The sequence below is a fragment of the Dendrobates tinctorius genome, unplaced genomic scaffold (genome assembly GCF_039654945.1).
Source record: "Dendrobates tinctorius isolate UK_male_01 unplaced genomic scaffold, ASM3965494v1 ptg000015l, whole genome shotgun sequence".
NCBI lineage: Eukaryota > Metazoa > Chordata > Amphibia > Anura > Dendrobatidae > Dendrobates > Dendrobates tinctorius.
The window spans coordinates 57912856-57936646 of NW_027361683.1; the positions used below are offsets into that span (position 1 = coordinate 57912856).

The window sequence follows — 23791 nt, forward strand, 5'->3', positions numbered from 1 at the left end:
GTTTTGGCACTTTTATGCAATGAAAACCATTTTATAAAAAAATAATTATTTTTGCATCGCTTTATTCTGTGAGCTATAACGTTTTTATTTTTTTGCTGATGAGGCTGTATGGCGGTTCATTTTTTGCGGGACAAGATGACGTTTTCAGCGGTACCATGGTTATTTATAGCCGTCTTTTTGATCGCGCGTTATTGCACTTTTTGTTCAGCGGTATGATAATAAAGCATTATTTTTTGCTTTGTTTTTTATTTTTATTTTTTTAAGAGGTTCGCTAAAGGGGTTAACTAATGGGACAGTTTTATAAGGCGGGCCGTTACGGACGCGGCGATACTAAATATGTGTACTTTTATTGTTTTGTTTTTTTTTTCATTTCCAAAAAATGAATTTATTAGGGAATTTTTTTTCTAAATTATTTTTACACTTTTTTTTTTTAACTTTATTACATTGTCCCGGGGGGGACATCACTGTCATGTGTCAGATCGCTGATCTGACACGTCACACAGCGCTGTGACAGATCAGCGATCTGACACAGGCACTGCAGCAGGCTTCCTCATGCCTGCGCTCTGCAGGCATGAGGAAGCTGCCTCCCTGCAGTCCCCCGAAGGCCCCCGTGGCCATATTGGATCCGGGGACATGCAGGAAAGGAGGCCCCCGCAGCAGCGCTGCACATCTCGCTGTTTCGGGGGTTGCAGGGAAGCACGGAGGGAGCCCCCTCCCTGCCGATGCTTCCCTAAACCCCCCGGTACCCTGCGATCGCGTTTGATCGCAGTGTGCCAGGGTTTAACGTGCCGGGGGTCCGTGACCACCCCTGACACATAGTGCCGGGTGTCAGCTGTGATAATCAGCTGACACCCGGCCGCGATCAGCGGCACACCCCCGTGAGCGCCGCTGATCGCGATGACGTACTATCCTGTCCCCGGTCATAGCGGCCCGAGTCCCGTGGACAGGATAGCACGTCAGATGTCAGGGAGGGGTTAAATAAAGAATTATAAAAAAAAACAAAAACCCTTTCCTCCAGATGTAGAGGATGCCGCCTTGTCCCTTTACTCATAGATCTGAGGGTCTATGAGTGAAAAGGTCATGAGAAAGGTCTTTGTACTGTCCCCTTATATATTTATACATTAAAATAAGATCACCCCTTAGCCTTCGTTTTTCCAAACTAAATAATCCCAAGTGTAATAACCTGTCTTGGTATTGCAGACCCTACAAGTTCCCTAATAACCTTTGTCGCTCTTCTCTGCACCTGCTCTAGTTCAGCTATGTCTTATACATCGGAAACCAGAACTGTACACAGTATTCTAAGTGTGGTCGAACTAGTGACTTGTATAGAGGTAAAATTATGTTCTCCTCATGAGCATCTATGCCTCTTTTAATGCATTCCATTATTTTATTTGCCTTTGTAGCAGCGGCCTGACATTGGCCACTAAATATGAGTTTGTTGTCCACTCATACACCCAGGTCTTTTTCAGTGACCGTTTTGCCCAGTGTTTTACAATTAAGCACATAATTATACATCTTGTTTGTTCTACCCAAGTGCATGACCTTACATTTATCCCCATTAAAGTTCATTTGCTATTTATCAGCCCAAGCTTCTAGTTTACATAAATCTTCCTGTAATATTTAATTGTCCTGTGTATTGATTACCCTGCAGAGTTTAGTGTCATCTGAAAATATTGAGCTCCTACTCTCAATGCCCCCTACAAGGTCATTAATAAATATGTTAAAAAGACGCGGGCCCAATACTGACCCCTGTGGTACTCCACTACTAACCGTGACCCAGTCCAAGTTTGCTCCATTAATAACCACCCTTTGCTTCCTATCCCTGAGCCAGCTCTTAACCCACTTACACATATTTTCCCCTATCCCCATTGTTCTCATTTTATGTATCAACCTTTTGTGTGGCACCGTATCAAAAGCTTTTGAAAAGTCCATGTACACCACGTCCACTGCATTTCCTTGGTCCAGTCCGGAACTTAACTCTTCATAAAAGCTCATCAGATTAATCTGACAGGAACGGTCCCTCGTAAACCCATGTTGATATTGGGTCATGAGGTTATTCTTCTTCAGATACTCCAGTATAGTATCTGTTAGAAAACCCTCCAGGATTTTACCCACAGTTGAGGTTAAGCTCACTGGCCTATAATTTCCAAGTTCAGTTTTTGTCACCTTTTTGAATATTGGCACCACAATTTGGTATATACCAGTCCTGTGGTACAGACCCTGTTATTATGGAATCTTTAAAGATTCAAAATAATGGTCTATCTATGACTGTACTTAATTCCTGCAGTACTCGGGATGTATCCCATCTGGGCCCAGGGTTTTGTCAATTTTAGTGATTTTTAGATGCCGCCGTACTTCCTGCTGGGTTAAGCAGGTGACTTTTAATGGAGAATTTTTGATATCACTGATCATGTTATCCGTCATGGGATTTTCTTGTGTAAATACTGTTGAAAAAAAGTCATTTAGCATATTGGCTTTTTCCTCACCCTCATCCACCATTTCCCCAGACTATTTTTAAGGGGACCGACACTATCATTTTTTAGTTTCTTACTATTTATGTATTTAAATAATATTTTGGGATTATTTTTACTTTCTCTGGAAATGAGTCTCTCTGTCTCAATCTTTGCTGCCTTGATTTGCGTTTTACAGAAGTCATTTAATCTTCTGTATTTATTTAATTCCTCATCACTACCTACTTGCTTTAATTCTCTATATGCTTTCTTTTTGTCACTTATTGCGCCCCTTACAGCTCTATTTAACCATAGGGGTTTCCTCCTATTTCTAGCATGTTTATTCCCATATGGTATATATTGCGCACAGGTCCTATACAGGATGCTAATAAACGTCTCCCATTTTCTTTGTGTATTTTTATGTCTCAGGATATCGTCCCAGTTTATTGCACTAAGATCATCTCTCATCTGTTCGACTTTTGCCTTCCTGAAGTTTAGTGTCCTTATTAAGGGATACATGAAAACTTATTATTTTGTGATCACTTACACAAGTGACCGCCAACCCATATATTCGATATACGGCCTGGCCTGTTGGTTAATATTAGGTCTAGCCCCCCCCCTCTTGTTGGGTCCTGAACCAGTTGTGAAAGGTAATTGTCTCATAGTTGTCAAAAACCTATTACCTTTGCTGGAACCTCAGGTTTCGGTTTCCCAAAGTATTTCAGGGTAGTTGAAGTCCCCCATAATAATGACTTCTCCTTGAGTCGCAGCTTCATCTATTTGCTTTATGAGGATATTCTCCGTTGCTTCCATTATTTTTGGAGACTTATAACAAACCCCTATCAGTAATTTATTATTTTTCCCCCTCCCCTTATCTCCACCCACAGGAACTCTACGTTTTCATTAGATTCACATATATTATCACACAGTATGGGTTTTAAGGATGATTTTACATATAAACACACCCCCCCTCGCTTATTTGTACAGTCATTTCTGAACAGACTATAGCCCTGTAAATTAACAGCCCAGTCATGGCTCTCGTCCAGCCATGTCTCAGATATCCCCACCATGTCATAATTATGCTCCTACAAAATTAATTCTAATTCCTCCATTTTGTTGGGGAGGCTTCTGGCATTAGTATACATGCACTTTATGTATCTCTCTGTACCTCTATTCTTTCTGACATTATTAACTGTTCTATCCCCACCCCCCAATTTCATTATTTGTGCCCAGGTCTCTATCTGCACTGTCTTCCCCTTCTATCTATAAAATGAATACCCTCCCCCCCAGTCCCTAGTTTAAACACTCCTCCAACCTTCTAGCCATTTTCTCCCCCAGCACAGCTGCACCTTCCCCATAGAGGTGCAGCCTGTCCCTAGCGTAGAACCTGTTGCCAACTGAGAAGTCGGTCCAGTTCTCCAGGAACCCAAACCCCTCCTTTCTACACCAGTTCTTGAGCCACTTATTAACCTCCCTAATCTCCCGTTGCCTCTCTGGCGTGGCACGTGGTACAGGCATTATTTCAGAAAATACCACCTTGGAGGTCCTTGCTTTAAGCTTGCTGCCTAATTCCCTGAAATCATCTTTAATGACCTTCCACCTACCTCTAACTTTGTCATTTGTGCCAATGTGCACCATGACCGCTGGATCCTCACCAGCCCCTCCCAGTAATCTGTCAACCCGATCAGCGATGTGTCGGACTCGAGCGCCAGGTAGGCAGCACACTGTTCGACGATCCCTGTCTTTGTGACAGATTGCCCTGTTCCCCTAATAATTGAGTCCCCCACTACCAGCACCTGTCTGGCCTGCCCTGCTCTCCTATAACCCCCCTTAATGAAGTAGACACTCCTCCGCCTGTCAGAGGACATGCCTTGCTGCAGCAGTGCTACTCCTGCACTGACACTCCCCTCATCTGCCAATTTAGCAAACTTATTGGGGTGTGCCAGATCAGGACTAGCCTCCCTGGCGCCATTCTCTCTATCCCACCTTCTGTTACCCATATAGCTGCCTCACTGTCCTGCAGCTCCATACTGCCATCCTCCCCATCTATCCCATTGAGCGTCTGCTCAGTGAGCAGAAGACTCCTTTCCATATTGTCTATGGATCTCAGTGTTGCCAGCTGCACATTTAGATCCAGTATCTGGACTTCCAAATGCACAACGTGCTCACATCTCGCACAGCAGTATGCACCCTCGACCAGCTGTTCAAGGATTGCATACATGTGGCAAGATGTACACTGGATGGCATTACCAATAGTGGAGCACATTCCTAATGGGGATTGCACCAGACAGAAAGATAAGTAAAAATAAAAAGTATTAATAAAATATAACAGCAATTCACTAATACCTCCTTTGGAAAATCCCTCAATCCAAAGTCACAAGTCACACACTTACCACAACTTTGCTGTGTCACTGCCTCATCACTGCATAGTGTGCTACCGCTGCACTACACAATATATACATTTTAGCCCCAGGAAAATCTTTTGAATTAAAGATTTATCTTTTTGTCTTTTTACACTCAGCAATTTCTTAGTGATTATGGACTTATTTGGGTCGGAGACGATAGTTCATCCAAAGCTTCTGAACAGGAGACCCTTGATAGCAGTGCAGGTGACTAATGTCAATGATCTCTTGTAACTTACAAATTCTGGAACACAATAAGTTGGTAAATAAAATATTCACATTTAAAAATATTTTTTTGTGTAAATGCACAGGACCTTCTTCCTACACGTTACAACCAGATTTTGATCTGGTCCTTGAGAATCTGCGAGACTTGAATCTCCTGGGAGGAGAAGGTGTATCACATATAGAGTATAAAGAGGGGGCAGCACGTCTGAGGCTTCCTGAGCCTGTACCACTCACTTTATGTAAAAATGGAATCATCATGTTCCAAGGGCCATTTCGCTCCTACCAAGAGCCATCAACACAGGTACAAGAATGCAAGGCAAGTTAAATAAAAACCCAAAAAAGAGACCACCTGTCTAACAAGTGCTGATGATTTTTTATATTGCAGCAATGTCTGAGAGATATCATGGATGGATACTTTCCTTCAGAATTACAAACACGCTTTCCTGATGGAGTTACTTTTCAGGTAAATAAGTGTGAATTATTTCCAAAATTACCTTTTCCTTAGATTTTAAAGAGGTTGTTGAAGGATTTTTTTTAAAAGATATTCATAGAGAGAAAAAATGTTAAAATAACAAATTACAGTACTTGCGTATGAAATCTATGCTCTGCTTTGGTCTCTGTGGGTCCTTTAGTAATTACATCATGTCTATCATTCACATGACTGCAGCCACTGGTTCATTAATGACCTTTGCTTGTATATGCACATCACCGCTGAGGCTAGTAATTGGTTGCAACAGGAGCGTAAATGATAGATGTGATTGCTGCAGGATTAGCAAAGACCATTGATGAGGTAGGAAATTGAGTAGGTGAGCTAGGCAGATTTCAGATCTTCATGAAACATGCATGGACTGGCTGCAGGTCTCCTCACCTGACAGCCTCATATATTCTTATGAGGCTATTAAGTTCAGGACGCTGGTCCCGCAGCCAGTGTGTGACTTCTTTGGATATATGAATTCTTCCTAATAGGTTTTAGTTTTTTTTTTATACATTTCCTGTCCTTAGCCTTAAAAATTCAAAACAATCAATTTAAGCAAATTATTGTTCAAAAGCAAGATTTTTTCAGACGTATCTTGTTCAAGATACAGCTCACTACTTGCAACAGCTATTGTGTTATACTGTACATATGCAATATTTACTATTCTTTGCTTTCTACCGAGTTCCATTTCTAATGCCAGTGGTGTATATTGTGTTGTCAATAATAAACAAAATTCTCTATAATAGCAATATGGAGAGTGTATCTGATTAACAAAATCCCAATTACTCCTTAGACAGCTATAGTGGTGTTTCAGATGTAGTGCAGCCAGAAATGTTGTGTAATTTGTATATTTTAGATGCTTTTTACCTTTCCTGTGCAGATGCTGTATATACTGTATCTATTTAGAAATACATACCGTAGACAGAACTTTGGGTAAAACATCCATCAACTCAGACTAATATAAACTTATCCCAAATGGCCCTGTAATTTATAAGTTAGGTATGGTAACCGGTGATAGGTGGTTATAAACAAATATATAAAGAGTTAAGAATTCCACCATGTCTAGACCCAAAGAGCATTCTTTCTGGTGTTCTTATTGAGTGCTATCATTGCAATAAGGTATCTTTATACACTGGACGAGATGATACCCCAGGAGTAGGAATGGTTGCCTCTAGTGTCCCCTCACCCCAACACGAATTTTGCCGCCAGCTTCTTCTGGGGGCATTTTGGGGTAAGCTAGGAAATGTTTGAACCAACGCGAGACCCTACAGGAGAAAAGCTTTGTTTTTTGTTACTAAATATTTACAAATGCACAGGGAATCCAAATATCTCAGACAAACATCAGATCATCCTGTAGATACTAGTGATCAATAAGTGGTTTTTGCACATAGATTTTCAATCTCCCTGATACTGCTAATTCTGTCAATAATGAATGGCTGATCATGTTGAATAGTTTGCAGTTGGCTGTATTTGCTGCTCTGTTTGGTCATGTTTTGGGTTTCTACCTAAATAAAACTGTTAGTGCCATAGTGAATAAAAAATCTATATGAAAAAATATGCTGCAAATAATGAGTAGGTCATAACTATACTATATAAAGTACTCTGCATTTTACACCAGTGCCCACATCATCAACACTAGCATACAAAATGCCAGCCTTGATGAATTGGACCTTAGATTTTAGACCAATATCAGTATCTTGACCGTTGGTCTGATTTGGCTATTTACACATAGATGTATTCTTAGAATAGTAGTAGTTTATACTGATTCCCATTTTTCATCATCTTGACATCTTGACTCTATTCCCTTTGAGAAATGGGGAGAAGTGAGGTTAGATAGGGAACAGCGATGGGTGAAGATGACGTTTAGTGTATGCGTATTTGAGTGGTTGTGGAGGACAATTGTACAGTTAGGTCCATGTATTTGGACAGAGACAACATTTTTTTTAATTTTAGTTCTAGACATTACCACAATGAATTTTAAACAAAACAATTCAGATGCAGTTGAAGTTCTGACTTTCAGCTTTCATTTGAGGGTATCCACATTAAAATTGGATGAAGGGTTTAGGAGTTTCAGCTCCTTAACATGTGCCACCCTGTTTTTAAAGGGACCAAAAGTAATTGGACAATTGACTCCAAGGCAATTTCATGGACAGGTGTGTGCAATCCCTTCATTATGTCATTCTCAATTAAGCAGATAAAAGGCCTGGAGTTGATTTGAGGTGTGGTGTTTGCATTTGGAAGGTTTTGTTGTTAAGGAAACCTGTGGTCAAAGGAGCTCTCCATGCAGGTGAAACAAGCCATCCTTAAGCTTCAAAAACAGAAAAAACCCATCCGAGAAATTGCTACAACATTAAGAGTGGCAAAATCTACAGTTTGGTACATCCTGAGAAAGAAAGAAAGCACTGGTGAACTCATCAATGCAAAAAGACCTGGGCGCCCATGGAAGACAACAGTGGTGGATGATCGCAGAATAGTCTCCATGGTGAAGAGAAACCCCTTCATAACAGCCAACCAAGTGAACAACACTCTCCAGGAGGTAGGCGTATCAATATACAAATTTACCATAAAGAGAAGACTGCATGAAAGTAAATACAGAGGGTTCACTGCATGGTGCAAGCCACACATAAGCAGCAAGAATAAAAAGGCTCGACTTGACTTTGCTAAAAAAAAATCTAAAAAGCCAGCACAGTTCTGGAAGAACATTCTTTGGACAGATGAAACCAAGATCATCCTCTACCAGAATGATGGAAAGAGAAAAGTATGGCGAAGGCGTGGTACAGCTCATGATCCAAAGCATATCACGTCATCTGTAAAACACAGCGGAGGCAGTGTGATGGCTTGGGCATGCATGGCTGCCAGTGGCACTGGGTCACTAGTGTTTATTGATGATGTGACACAGGACAGAAGCAGCCGAATGAATTCTGAGGTATTCAGAGCCATACTGTTTGCTCAGATCCAGCCAAATGCAGCCAAACTGATTGGTCGCGTCACTTCATACTACAGATGGACAATGACCCAAAACATAAAGCCAAAGCAACCCAGGAGTTTATTAAAGCAAAAAAGTGGAATATTCTTGAATGGCCAAGTCAGTCACCTGATCTCAACCCAATTGAGCATTTCACTTGTTAAAGACTAAACTTCAGACAGAAAGGCCCAAAAACAAACAGCAACTGAAAACCACCGCAGTGAAGGCCTGGCAGAGCATCAAAAAGGAAGAAACACAGCGTATGGTGATGTCCATGAGTTCAAGACTTCAGGCAGTCATTGTCAACAAAGGGTTTTCAACCAAGTACTAGAAATGAAAATTTTATTTACAATTATTTAATCTGTTCAATTGCTTTTGGTCCCTTTAAAAACAGGGTGGCACATGTTAAGGAGCTGAAACGCCTAAACCCTTCATCCAGTTTTAATGTGGATACCCTCAAATAAAAGCTGAAAGTCTGAACTTCAACTGCATCTGAATTGTTTTGTTTAAAATTCATTGTGGTAATGTCTAGAATCAAAATTAGAAAAATGTTGTCTCTGTCCAAATATATATGGACCTAACTGTATAAGACCGAAGGATGAAGAAAGTGACGAGGATGGATGCTGCTGACTTGTGGTTGTCATTGGGGATATTGAAATCGCTCATGATGACAGTGAGAATGTCAGCACAAAGAAAGTGTAGAAGCCAGGTGGAGAAGTGGTAGAGGCAGTGCCCAGTGGTTGGTATATAACAGCCACTTGTAGGACAGAGGACATGTGGACATGAACACAGTGCAATTCAAAAGAAGCGAATCAAGGGAGGGTAGAGGTGGGATTGGGTTGGAGATGCAGTTATTCGACAGGAGAAGGCCAACTCATCAACCGTGATTATTGCCAGGACGAGGAGTGTGGGTGAAGTAAAGGCCACCATAACGAAGGGCAGCAGGGGAGGCTGTGTTAGAGGATGTCAGCCATGTTTCTGTGAGGCTCAGAAAAGATAGATTACTCTCTGAATGAGCACTACACCCCTCAGCCTCAGGTGTTTTTATTTACAGCAGGACCCTACCTTCCCATATAAATGTAGGCTTTAGGCCTCTTTCACACTTCCGTTTTTGACAATCAGTCAAAATCCGCCAGGTTTTGAAAAAAACGGATCCGCAATTTTTTTTTGCGGATCCGTTTTTTTCCCCATTGAGTTGCATTACTGGCGGATCTTGACTGATGGTCATCCGTTGGATCCGTTTTTGTGAGGATCCGCCACATTTTTTTCATCCGCCGGCATGCCTGGACGGACCCTACAACGTTTTTTTTGTGGTTGGATCCGCATTTTCCAGTGCGCATGCCCAGAGAAAGGAAGTCAGGGAGAAAATTAACCCTGAAATCCTTTCTGGCGGTGGAAAAAAAAAATATCTCTCTCTCTCTCTCTATCTCTTTTCCTTCCTTCCTTCCCAGCCAGCGGTTCCTTTAAATTTCCTCATTCTGCGGATCCGTCAAAAAACGGATCCTGTGGCATCCGTTCACATCAGTTAGGAACGGATCCGCTTGTCCGCCTTTTTGGCGGATTTTAACTGACACAAAAGACTGAAGTGTGAAAGAGGCCTTAGCCCAATAGAGGATTCACATTAGGCAGGTTCTCAGCAATGAGAATCGCCTTATCGTGGCTGCTGGATACACATAAATTGCCCAATTTATGCGCTAAGCATTCTCAATTTTTCATATTTTCTATTCAAATTTCATATATTTAATGTTTGCATGCTATATAGCACTACAGAGTGCAACTTTATTTGGTTTGGTTTATTGGTTATATATGGTGTTTGCTACTTTTAGTAAGCTTCTGTTTGGATGTGCCGCTCAGTCTTTTGATATTGCCATCCTGTCTGAGCCATTGCTCTGTGTGGGTGTGACCATAGCAGCCTGCTTACTATTCATACCCCCACAATAACAAGCTTTTCAGTCACTAACTGAAAGCATGAGCAGATTCATGATAGACACGTTTGTCTTGATCTGTTATTGTGGATGTCTCCATCAGATGTTCAGCTCATATGCTGGATAACCTAAAAATATGTTGTGTCCGGAATTGATAATTGCTGAAGCTCAGACAACTATTGTGTTTCAGATAAAGACAAACGTGTTTATTATGAATCCGTTTACTACTCATACTGACCACTTCATAGATGTGGCTACATCACAGTGAGGGGTCCTAAAGCAAATGGAAGGAAGACAATGTCAGCTATTCATTCCATGGCCAGAATTAAAAATTCCTAATGAAGTCATGCTCCCGTGTTCAATATGTGGGTGACACATTATTTTTTGGTTAGAGAGGTTGATGGGATTTTTAGTAGCTGGGGATTGATAGGCAGTATAAATAATAGAAGACATTAGCTATGGAGGACCACAGTGATGAGAAGCATTGAGAGAGAAGAGGTGGGAGAGTGCATAGCTTGTTTTTTGTTTTTTTAGAACAAGGGATCTAAGGTTTAGGAGCAGCTTTATAGATTAGGTAGGAGAATAAGGGAATGAGAAATAATTATTTGCTAGTAGGTTGTTGTGGTTTGGGGGTCGCAAAGGATAGTAAGGACTAGGGGAGTAGTAAGTGTGTGGGCATACGTAAGCATGGGGAAAGGGTGCAGTTGTGGAATAATACTTAAAAAAGGAGGTGCAGCACCAAGCTGGGAGGATGGAAGGATCTCCTTCAGTATAGTTTCTTTCTTTACCTACTCTTATACCGTATATACTTACGTATAAGCCAAGATTTTCAGCCCATTTTTTGGGCTGAAAGTACCCCTCTCGGTTTATACGCAAGTCATATATTGGGGGTGGGCGGGGGAGGGGGAACGGGGGTGTCAGAGACCATACTCACCCCTCCTGGCACGTCTCTGCAGCCCCTGCTTCTCCCTCGGTTGTCGTCTTCCTGCGTTCAGTGGTCACGTGGTACCGCTCATTAAACTCATGAATATGCGCATATTCATGAGTTTAATGAGCGGTACCACGTGACCACTGAACGCAGGAAGAAGGCGACCAACGGAGAAGCAGGGGTTGCAGAGAAGACCATGCGCCAGGAGGTGGGCGAGTATGACGGGGCAGAGCAATATTCACGTGTCCCGTTCCATTGCCGTGCACTGCTGTGTCTCCATGTCCTCCTGCTGTGACGTTCAGCAGACGGCGCGCTGACGTAGTCAGTGCGCACCCTCTGCTGAACGTCCCTGCAGAGACTCGGGAGTCGGAGCGGTGGACGGCGATGGAACGGGGACCAGTAAATATCGCCCGTGCTGGGGGCTCAGGACACCGGTACCTGGCCCCCAGCGACGGAGAGGTATGTAACTTATTTTGTTTTCTAATTGCAGCAGCAGCAAATAAGGGGTATTTATGGAGCATCTTATGGGGCAGCATTAACCCTTGTGCAGCAGCATATTATGGGGGGTATTTGTGGAGCATCTTATGGGGCAGCATTAACCCTTGTGCAGCAGCATATTATGGGGGTATTTATGGAGCATCTTATGGGGCAGCTTTAATCCTTGTGCAGCAGAATATTATGAGGGGAATTTATGAAGCATCTTACGGGGCAGCATTAACCCTTGTGCAGCTGCATATGGGAGTATTTATGGAGCATCTTCTTTGGCCAGCATTAACCCTTGTGCAGCAGCATATGGGGGGTTTTCATCTATGGAGCATCTTCTTGGACCACCATTAATCCTCGGCTTATACATGAGACAATAAGTTTTCCCAGTTTTTTGTGGCAAAATTAGGGGGGGTCAGCTTATACACCAGTATATATGGTTATTTACCTTTTTCCCTTCACCCATGACAGCACCACCTGAGAGAGGGATCCGCCCCGCCAGGACAGGAACCTACTGAGACATAAGGGGCGGCACCTCTCCCCCGCTTCAGTTGGGTTCCTGTCCTGGAAGGAATCGCACTGTGGCGGTGCCTGTCATGGGCGAAGAGAAAGATAAAGACCCAGGCCCGTCCCGGCGCGGGAAGAACAGGTAGCATACCTGTAGCGCCGGCCGTCGGGTCCTGGAAGCACAGTCCCCGGGGTCCCTGGGGCTCTGGGTTCGTGCGGGCGTGGATGGGATCCCGGTGGCTCCGGGAAACCCCCACCGCACCGCCCTCCCCTCGCGCACGCCGCATCTCGATCCCCGTGGTAGGGGAGAGACGCTGGCGTCTTCCGGCCGCTGACGTCAGCGGCGCTTGGAATGCTGGGTGCGCCGGCTGACGTCAGCAGAAGGCGACGGTGTAATGGCGCCGAGTGCGACGCCGGCCGGCTTTCTGAAGCGCTGGGCCGGCGGTCGCAGGGGGGAGGGGAGGAAGACGCTCACCAGGCGGAGGCATGCAATTTAAAAGGAGGAAGACAGCTGTAGATCGGCGGTGCAAAATGGAGTCCGAGCAGGAACGTTCAGCATCCCTGCCTCCCTCACAGCCCTCTGGCAGAAAGCATGGAAGCCATTCAAGCAGCAGTCGCCCCAGCCGCAGGTCGGGGCACTCCTCAAGGTCCAAACAGCGCGGGTCAGGTGCTCCGACGCAGCCTCCAAGTCCGGTACCCTTGATTACGGGTGGTGAGTGATCTTCGTGAATGTTAGCAGTATATTAATAGGGGTTTTCTATTGTATGCTTCACCCTGTAGGAAAGGCCCAGAAAAGCGGGAAGCAAGAAGAACAATAGGGATTGTGCTATATGTAAATCTCCCCTAGCAAGAGACTGGCAAAAAGATCTCTGTGCTTCGTGCATTCAGCGGACTATGGCAGAGGAAGCGCCTAGTTTCGCAGCCAATCTAATATCTGCCCTCAGGTCAGAAATGGAAGGCTCAATTAAGTCCTTACTGAAAAAAGGGAAAAAAAGCAGGAAGGATTTCCCTAGTTCCCCCTCAGATTCCGCGTCAGTATCATCTCAGGCGGAAAAATCATCCTCCTCAGACTCCTCAGATAGTGACACAGGGGGTAAGCCATGTTTCCCTGTAGAAGATACAGATGCCCTCCTAAAGGCCATTAGAACCACAATGGGCCTACAGGAAGAAAGGGCGGCTAAAACCCTAGAGGACGTCATGTTTGGGGGGCTTCAGGAGAGGAAAAAACGAACCTTTACAGTAAACGCGAAAATCCAGGCGCTTATTGAGAAAGAGTGGAAAAAGCCTGAAAAATCGGGGGCCCTTCCATCTGCCTCTAAGAGACGATACCCCTTTGAATACAAGGATACAGAGATATGGGACCAAGTCCCAAAAATAGATGCAGCGGTGTCCAGGTCTTCCAAAAGGTCGGCCCTGCCCTTGGAAGACGCAGGGGTTCTTAGAGACCCGCTGGACAAAAAAGCGGACTCATATTTGAGGCACGCATGGGAAGCGACAGCAGGAGGTCTAAAGCCGGCGATAGCGGGCACCTGCACGGCACGCTCCCTCATGATCTGGCTGCAGCAGTTAGAAGAGAAGCTGGCGTCAAGGGTCCCAAGAGAGAAGATCTTATCAGACATGTATCTCTTGCACGGGGCAGCGGCTTTTTTGGCAGATACCTCGGCTGACTCTATGCGATTGACAGCCAGAGCAGCGTCACTATCAAATGCTGCTAGACGCGCGTTATGGCTTAAGGGCTGTCCGGGTGACCTTCAGTCCAAGGCCAAATTGTGCTCTCTCCCCTGCGATGGTCGATTCCTGTTCGGCAAGAACTTGGACGATATTCTGGAGAAAGCAGGCGACAAGAAAAAAGGCTTCCCCAGATTCCCTATGGATCAGAGGAGACAGCCCTTTCGGAGGGGGAGATTCAATAGAGGGCGTCCTCCCGCTGACAGAAGAAGATGGGAGGATAAAAGGAAGAAAGAATCAGGGTTTATGTTTGGTGGAGGCACCTCCACCTCAAAAAAGTCACCACAATGACGCCGGTATTCCAGTAGGAGGGAGATTGGCACTCTTTTTCCAGGCCTGGGAAAAGATCTCCTCCAATACCTGGATTCTGAGCATCCTAAAAGAAGGCCTGAAAATCCCCTTTATTCGTCAGCCAAAACCCGTGGTCGTCATCACACCTATCAGGAAGATGACCGAAGAACAACTGGCCTTAGAAACAGAAATCCTGAGCCTGATAGACAAGCGGGTACTGTCCGAGGTGCCACGCTTACAGGAAGGAAAGGGGTTTTATTCACCCCTTTTTCTAATAAAAAAACCGGATCAGTCGTTCAGGACAATCATAAATCTCAGACGTCTCAATCTATGGATAAGGAACCCGACCTTCAAGATGGAATCAGTAACTACGGTAGTGAAGCTGCTACATCAAGATTGCTTCATGGCCGTAGTCGATTTAAAGGATGCGTATTATCACATCCCTATCCATCCAGATTACCAGAAATACCTGAGGGTAGCGCTTTATATTCAAGGCACACTAAGGCACTTTCAGTTCAGGGCTCTTCCGTTTGGCATATCCATAGCCACGAGGGTCTTCACCAAGGTCATAGCGGAAGTGACAGCTTTTCTCCGGATTCACGATACTGTCATAATACCATACCTGGACGATTTTCTTATAGTGGGCAGTTCAGAGGACCACTGTACAGCACAGTTGACTCAGGTGATCAACACCTTGCAAGAGTTAGGGTGGATAGTCATTTTCAAAAAATCAAAATTACAACCCCTAAAGAAACAGACCTTCCTAGGATTTATACTGGACTCAGAAAGGCAAGAGTGTCTGCTCCCAGAGTCCAAGATAGAGAAGGTGCGAAATCTGGCCTTGGCGGGCCGGAACCAACCATGTATGACATTAAGAAAAGCAATGTCCCTACTAGGTACCCTAACATCCTGTATTCCGGCGGTCAGGTGGGCTCAGTTTCACACCCGGCAACTCCAGGGGGAGATACTAAGAGCACAAAGATCGCTAAGAGGGCGTTTGGAAGGAAAGCTGGAGCTTTCCTTGAAAACCAGAGACTCTCTCAACTGGTGGTTGAACGAGACAAATCTAACCTTAGGAATACCATGGGACAGACAGGCGACAGATATAATTTTAGCAGATGCAAGCTCCTCGGGGTGGGGGGCACACCTAAGGGGCCTCATAGGTCAGGGTTCCTGGACACCTCAAGAAAGGAAGGCATCCTCCAACCTGAGAGAACTGTGGGCAGTGGGCAAGGCCCTAAGCCACTTCATTCCGCTACTCCAGGGTCAAGATGTACGCATCATGTCAGACAACAAGTTAGCAGTGGCATAATCAACCACCAAGGAGGGACAAGATCACACTCCTTAATGGAAGCAGCAACAGACATTCTGAGCAGTGCAGAGGAACACCTACACTCCGTGACAGCCCTACACATAAAAGGGGCAGAAAACATAGAGGCAGATTTCCTGAGTCGCAATACCCTGAGGCAAGGAGAATGGGCGCTAAACCAGTCCATCTTTCAAAACATAATTCAGCTTTGGGGGGAACCGGTGATAGACCTCTTTGCAAACAAGCACAACAGGCAAACAGAAAGGTTCTGCTCTCTAAACCCGAGGGAAAATCCATGGGCAGTGGACTCGTTACACATCCAGTGGAACTTCAGACTGGCTTACGCGTTCCCCCCAGTAGCTCTGATCCCAACTGTGGTAAGAAAAATCAGAAACTATCAAGCCAGGGTAATTCTAATAGCTCCATTTTGGCCAAAAAGGCCCTGGTTCGCTCTGCTACGGAAGATGTCCCTCTCCGATCCATGGGTTCTGCCAGAAATCCCGGACCTACTAGCTCAGGGTCCAATATTGCACACTCAGGTCAAAGGATTCCATCTGACGGCGTGGAATTTGAAAGGTCGCTTTTAATGGATAGGGGGTTCTCCCCTGGGCCGGTGGCCTGCTAAAAAGCAGGAAACCGGTGACTACTAACATCTACGGCAGAACATGGGATAAGTTCCTACAGTTCTTGGGTAAGCCGTTAGGAAAAGAACCCCCGATTAGTACCATCCTAGAGTTCTTACAATCTGGGTTTCGCAGATGGGGTTAGCAGTAAACACACTTAAGGTTCAGGTGTCGGCACTAGGGGCGCTCTACAATTGCAAACTGGCATCAGATAGGTGGATAGCCAGATTTATTAAATCCTGCCATAGAGCTAGGCCTATTCCAATACCCAGAATAGCCCCCTGGGATTTAAACCTGGTGTTAGAAGCCCTTACAAAAGATCCGTATGAGCCATTACATCAGCTACCCCTAAAGTTTTTGACCCTAAAAACGATCCTGTTAGTAGCCCTCACATCAGCCCGCAGGATAAGCGACTTACAGGCTCTCTCAGTAAATCCTCCTTATACGCAAGTCTTTCAGGATAGGGTAGTGTTAAGAACAGACCCCAGTTATCTGCCCAAGGTAGTATCAGATTTCCATCGGGGTCAGGAAATTGTCCTTCCATCCTTTTGCGAAAATCCAAAAAATCTGGGGGAGGAAAAATTCCATAGTCTGGATGTTAAAAGAGCTCTCGTAGAATATATATCTGCCACTAGCCAGTGGAGGAGGTCACAGTCCCTATTTGTAGCTTTTCAGGGTGCCAGGAAAGGCTATGGGGTTTCAAAAGGGACTATTGCTAGATGGATTAGGGAAGCCATTAGTGTAGCCTATTCAGCTAGTGGTATCCCGATTCCTGACGGCATCAAGACTCATTCCACCAGAGCCGTGGCGACCTCCTGGGCTGAAAAGGCAGAGGTATCAATCGAACAGATTTGTAAGGCCGCTACCTGGGCCTCACCTTCAACCTTCTTTAAGCACTATAGATTAAATCTATCCTCCTCTGCTGACTTAACCTTTGGTAGAAGGGTGCTGCAAGCGGTGGTCCCTCCCTAAGGTGTTTCGAAGTCTCCAAAAATCTCTCAGGTGGTGCTGTCATGGGTGAAGGGAAAACCACCATGGTTACTTACCGGTAGCCGGTTTTTCCGGAACCCATGACAGCACCCGTACATTCCCCCCCTTTTTCACTGTATGGGTGTGCACAATTAGTAGGGTGTTTTGAGTGATTGTGGTGTTGGATTAAACATGTAACTAACTGGGAAGTCCTCTCAATGCTCTGTAACCCAACTGAAGCGGGGGAGAGGTGCCGCCCCTTATGTCTCAGTAGGTTCCTGTCCTGGCGGGGCGGATCCCTCTCTCAGGTGGTGCTGTCATGGGTTCCGGAAAAACCGGCTACCGGTAAGTAACCATGGTGGTATCCAATTATTTATTTTTACTTATTACTTTATACTCCCCCCCCCCCCCCTCTTTTTTTCTTTTCTACTAATATCTCTTTATTCATTTGTTACCGGTAATTCTTTGTTTATTCTCCCTTTCTTGGTTTGTACATGGTAATGGTAGAAGGTGGTACATTTATTTTGTCTACCTATGGTTAAGAATACAAGTAAAAATACACTGGAGCCTAAAGTGGACATTTTCTGGTTATTTCCATTTTGAACTATATTGAGCAGCTGATGCACAATTGTTCTGTCTTTTTTTCTTTTTTTTCTTTTATGCTTATGTGTTTTTAATATTAAAGGGAATCTGTCAGCAGTTTTTTCCTATGTATTCTGACAGCAGCATGATGTAGGGACAAAGAACCTGATTCCAGCAATGTGTTATTTACACTACAGGATTATCACATGTGCATTTAACTGTACTTGAAGTAGCTGCTCTCATAGACCTTCATTTTTATACAGTCATGGCCAAAAGTGTTTGAACAACTCAAAAAAAAAAAAAAAAAAAAAGCAGAAAAAAGGCAAATTGGGACATAATTTCACACAAAACCCAAAAATGGGTTGGACAAAATTATTGGCACCCTCAACTTAATATTTGGTTGCACACCATTTGGAATAAATAATTGCAATTAATCTCTTCTTGGAAATTTGAAGACCACTGTTTTTTTGCAAACTGCTCCAGGTCTCTCATATTTGAAGGTGCCTTCTCCCAACAGCAATTTAAGATCTCTCCATAAGCGTTCAATGGGTTTAGATCCAGACTTATTGCTGGCTACTTCAGAACTCTCCACCCATGACCTAGAACGCAAACCCTACTTTCTGACACTGGGACTACATGGCAACCCAAAATCCTTTGGTAATCTTCAGATTGCATAATGCCTTGCATACAGTGAAGGCACCAAGTGATATAGGCAGCAAAACATCCCCAAAACATCATTGAACCTTCACCATATTTGACTGTTAGATACTGTGTTCTTTTCTTTCCAGGCCTCATTCCGTTTTCCCTTTGCAATCTACCAAAAAGCTCTATCTTGGTCTCATCTGTCCACAAAACTATTTTCCATTTTGGCAAACTGCAGTCTAGCTTTTCTATGTCTCTGTGTTAGCAGTGGGGTCCTCCTGTGTCTCCTGCTGTAGAGTTTCATTTCATTCACAGATAGACCAATAGTTTGCACTGACACTGATGCACCCTGAGCCTTTCTTTGGATCTTAATTGGGGCAGCTTATTCACCATCAGTACTATCCTGCGTTGCAACGTTTCATCAATTTTTCTCTGCCATCCACGTCCAGGGAGATTAGCTACAATGGCATAGGTTGTAAACCTCTTGATTATGTTGCGCACCATGGACAAAAGAACATCAAGATCTCTGGAGATGGACTTGTAACCTTGAGATTGTTGATATTATTCAACAATTTTGGTTTTCAAGTCCTCAGACAGTTTTTTTCTCCTGTATCTGTTTTCCACATACAAACACATAATGCAAAGATTGAGTCAACTTCTCCCCTTTTTATCTGGTTTCAGGTGTGATTTTCATATTGCCCACACCTGTTACTTGCCACAGGTGAGTTTGAATGAGCATCACATGCTTGAAACAAAGTTGTTTATCTGCAATTTTGGAAAGGTGCCAACAATTTTGTCCAGCCCATATGGGGGTTTTGTGTGAAATTATGTCCAGTTTGCTTTTTTTTCTCTGTTTCTTTGTGTTGTTCCAATGCAAAAAAAGGAAATAAACGTGTATAACAAAACATATGTAATGACAATAATTTTCTGCGAGAAATACTTCATTTTCTGGAACAATTTGTAGTTTGCCATCACTTTCGGTCATGCCTGTAGGAATTATATCCCCATAAAGCTATGTGATTAGCTTAAACTATCAATTTGGGATGACAGACTCCCTTTGAGAACTTCCTTCAGTGTTAAAAAAACAGAAGTCCTGAAAGCGATGATATGATCCCAACAGAGCCCTAATCTCAACATAATCTAGTCTGTGTGAGATTATATGAAGAATACAGAAGGATCAGTACAAACCTACATCCACAGAGATCGGTGATTAGCTCTCCAAGATGTTTGAAGCAACCTCCCTGCCGAGTTCCTTAAAAAATTGTGTATAAGTTTACCTAGAAATATTAATGCAACTTTGAAAGCAAAGAGTGCAAAGAATGGTCACTTCAAATATGAATTAGGTTTAGATTTCTCTTTTATTCATTCACTTAGCATTTTGTTAATTAATAAACAAAACTATTAACAATTCTATTTTGGAAAGTATTTTTATGTTGTGGCATTTTTTTCACACCTGACTAAAACTGTTGTACATTATTGTATATCCAACTTATTCCATATGCCCACAGCTGTTTAAGTATTGCTATGGTGCGCAATGTAGTGTGCCATCTTACAATGCTCTTACTCCACAATATCTTTATTTCTTTTAAGGAATTAAATGTGAAAAGTTCAATCTCACGATCATGTCCCAACAGTATCAAGGAATTTAGATTAAATAGCCCACCTGTTTTGCCATTGGCGTTTGCTATATATATAGTGCCTTGAGAAAGTATTCGGCCACCTGAAACTTTTCAACCCTTTCCCAATATCATGCTTCAAACATAAAGATACCAAATGTAAATTTTTGGTGAAGAATCAGCATGTGGGACACAATTGTGAAGTTGAATGAAATGTATTGGTTATTTTAAATTTTTGTGGAAATTCAAAAACTGAAAAGTGGGGCGTGCAATATTATTTGGCCCCTTTACTTTCAGTGCAGAAAACTCACTCCAGAAGTTCATTGTGGATCTCTGAATGATCCAATGTTGTCCTAAATGACTAATGATGATAAATATAATCCACATGTGTGTAATCAAGTCTCCGTATAAATGCACCTGCTCTGTGATAGTCTCAGGGTTCTGTTTGATGCACAGAGAGCATCATGAAGATCAAGGAACACAACAGGCAGGTCCATGATACTGTTGTGGAGAAGTTTAAAGCCGGATTTCGATACAAAATGATTTCCAAAACTTTAAACATCCCAAGGAGCACTGTGCAAGCGATCATATTGAAATGGAAGGAGTATCATACCACTGCAAATCTAACAAGACCCGGCCGTCTCTCTAAACTTTCATCTCAAACAAGGAGAAGACTGATCAGAGATGCAGCTAGGAGGCCCATGATCACTCTGGATGAACTGCAGAGATCTACAGCTGAGGTGGGACAGTCTGTCTATAGGACAACAATCAGTCATACACTACACAAATCTGGCCTTTATGGAAGAGTGGCAAGAAGAAAGCCATTTCTCAAAGATAGCCATAAAAAGTTTAGTTTAAAGTCTGCAGCAAGCCACCTGGGGGAGACACCAAACATGTGGAAGAAGGTGCTCTGGTCAGGTGAAACCAAAATTGAACTTTTTGGCAACAATGCCAAATGATATGTTTGGCGTAAAGGCAACACAGCTCATCACCTTGAACACACCATCCCCACTGTCAAACATGGTGGTGGCAGCATCATGGTTTGGGCCTGCTTTTCTTCAGCAGGGACAGGGACTGTTAGTTAAAATTGATGGGAAGATGGATGGAGCCAAATACAGGACCATTCTTGAAGAAAACCTGTTGGAGTCTGCAAAAGACTTTTGTCTTCCAATAAGAAAATGATCCCAAACATAAAGCAAAATCTACAATGGAATGGTTAAAAAATAAATGTATCCAGGTGTTAGAATGGCCAAGTCAATGTCCACACCTGAATCCAGTCGAGAATCTGTGGAAAGAGCTGAAAACTGCTGTTCACAAACAATCTCCATCAAACCTCACTGAGCTCGAGCTGTTTGCCAAGGAAGAATGGGCAAGAATTTCAGTCTCTCGATGTACAAAACTGATAGAGACATACCCCAAGCGACTTGCAGCTGTAATCGCAGCAAAAGGTGCTGAAACAAAATATTAAGTTAAAGGGGCCGAATAATATCGCACTTCCCACTTTTCAGTTTTTGAATTTCCATGAAAATGTAAAATCTAATATATAAAGCTCAATGTGTGTGTGTGTATTGTGGTGTAATAACCACTGTGTCCGCTAGGGGGCGCTGTGTGGAGGTCCCAGGAGAAGGGATGAATGGCAGAGTGTTGAGTGGCCGTTATGTATCTCAAAGTGGGTGGCTTTGAGATGGAGACTTATGTATGTGTGATCAGCAAGGACATTGCTGAGGTGCTGCATTAATATGTGAGGGAGAAGTCTCCAGGTAACTAGAGAGTTGGGGGGGCCTGGTTGCCTACAAACCCACCCAGGGGGTGTGTTTAAAGCACGGTTGTAAAGACTGTGAGAATGCCTGGAGGACTCGTGATGAGGTCAGAGTCATGTGACCCAGTGGGTGTGGCTATGAACGATATAATGTGGCCGGGGTGAGTCACAAGGGGTGAATGCAGGGACCTGGTTGGTCCAGAGTGGAATGTCCCTTGAGGAGAGTTGTCTCCTGGTTAATAGCCTGTTGAGTGGCTGTGTGTAATGGCTGCCAGCGTCTGAGAGTCCCAGAGGAGAGAGTGGATGTCTGTAGCGTGGAGCAACAGCCATGAGGAAACCCTGACGTGGGTGAGATAATGATGAGGCTGAAGAGCCTGTGTATGCTGGACATTGCTAACAGGGAAACTCTGTAATGGACGCTATGCTGGTGAAATGAACTGTCTGTTGCTGTGATGGTTTATGCTGCATAATAAACTGCATGGACTGCTATGTTTTGTTGGAAAACCTGTGCCGGATGTGATTTGTTCGCTGCCTAGCGAGAATCCCCTAACTAAATGACAGCGCTACCTCACATTTGGTGGAGAATGCGGGCATTGTTGTAGCCTTGTTGCTGGGAGCGACAGAAGAGGACTGCAAAGTCGGTTGCTAAGGGCAACGGTTTCCAAAGGCGTATGTTGCAGTGCTGCAACGCTGAGCCAGGAAGGCTGACGGTTGGGGAAGCCACTGCCCGGCTGTGGTTCTGGAACCGTGGGGCAGCCTAGTGAGTAAGGCACTGTCTGGATCGGTGAGCCCAGTGCGGCCGTTTCCCCAGGAGAAAGAGACTGGTGTTTGCTAGGATACCTCTGCGGTAGAGGGGTCCGAGAACCTGCGCGGCCTGCAGGTGACGGTCGTGAAAACCGTGTTGTACTGACCGGGGTCAGTGAGAAAGAGACTGTGGATTGCTGTAGGGTGCCTCTGCGGATAAAAGGTAAACGAGGACCTGTGTGGCCGACACAGGTAACGGACTGGTGTTCATGTGGTACTGACCTGGGTCAGTGGGAAAGGCTGTGTTCCTGGAGGGTTCAGTGAGCAAGGTCCTGGAGGGTCAGTGTTGGGAGGATCCCTGGAGCACATGGTATGACCTTGGACCTGGTGAGGCGTGAGTGTTGGGCAGTCTCAGGTGGAGACGGATGTCCTGAAGAGCACCCGCTGAGCCCCTGAACCTGGTGAGGCAGGTGTGTTGGGAAACCCTGGGAGGAGGGTCGGCTCCCTGAATAGCACCCGGTGCGCCCTGTGTGTTGGATGGTCTCAGGCGGAGACGGTACGTCCTGAATAGCACACAGACAGGACACGTGAGTTTTTGTGTGGTGTTTTTTTTTTTTCTTCTTTTCTCAACTCAGCCTGCGGTGGCTCAGTGTGAGTCAAGAAGGTGACATGCGGCTTCCGGTAACTCTGCAGGGTTATGAAGGTGACAAGCGGCTTCCGGTGGATCGGCGGGTCCTCGAAGACGGCGCAGCAGGTGCTCCAGGGACACCAGCCGCTGTGTGTGTGTGTGAACAGCAGCCGGTGGTGTTGGTGATGGGTGACAGCAGGAGCTATGGTGGTGCCAACAAGGACTTGTGTGGTATCGTTAAGACATAAACTGTGTTGTGTGAACTGTGGTCTGAGAAGACCGGTATAACGGACATGGGGAGATCCCGAAAGGGGGTTGAGTTCCAGAAGGGGGAGGTGACCCAAATCAGGGTGGTAACCCAAAAAGGGGTGGAGTCCCGGGAGGGGGCGGCAACCCAAAGTGGGGTGGTGGTCCATAAAGGGGCCAAGTTTGAAGGAGTGACAGCACTGGGTGACTCAGTGGGTATATCTAGAGTACCGCAGTGTGTGTATGTCTTGGTCAGAATGTGGGATATCCTTTCCGGATAGTAATGATGGACCG

General features: G+C 44.5%; 1 protein-coding gene across 2 annotated transcripts in view; it reads left to right on the plus strand.

Moving 5' to 3' along the window:
- The window catches only part of UBXN11 (UBX domain protein 11), a 522546-nt gene that overhangs the window by 192188 nt on the left and 306567 nt on the right, over positions 1-23791 (plus strand). For both annotated transcript variants that reach the window (XM_073564590.1, XM_073564588.1), the window contains exons 7-9: positions 4972-5059; positions 5164-5378; positions 5463-5540. In XM_073564590.1, the coding sequence (XP_073420691.1) occupies positions 4972-5059; positions 5164-5378; positions 5463-5540 (381 nt within the window). The remainder of the gene's footprint in view (positions 1-4971; positions 5060-5163; positions 5379-5462; positions 5541-23791) is intronic.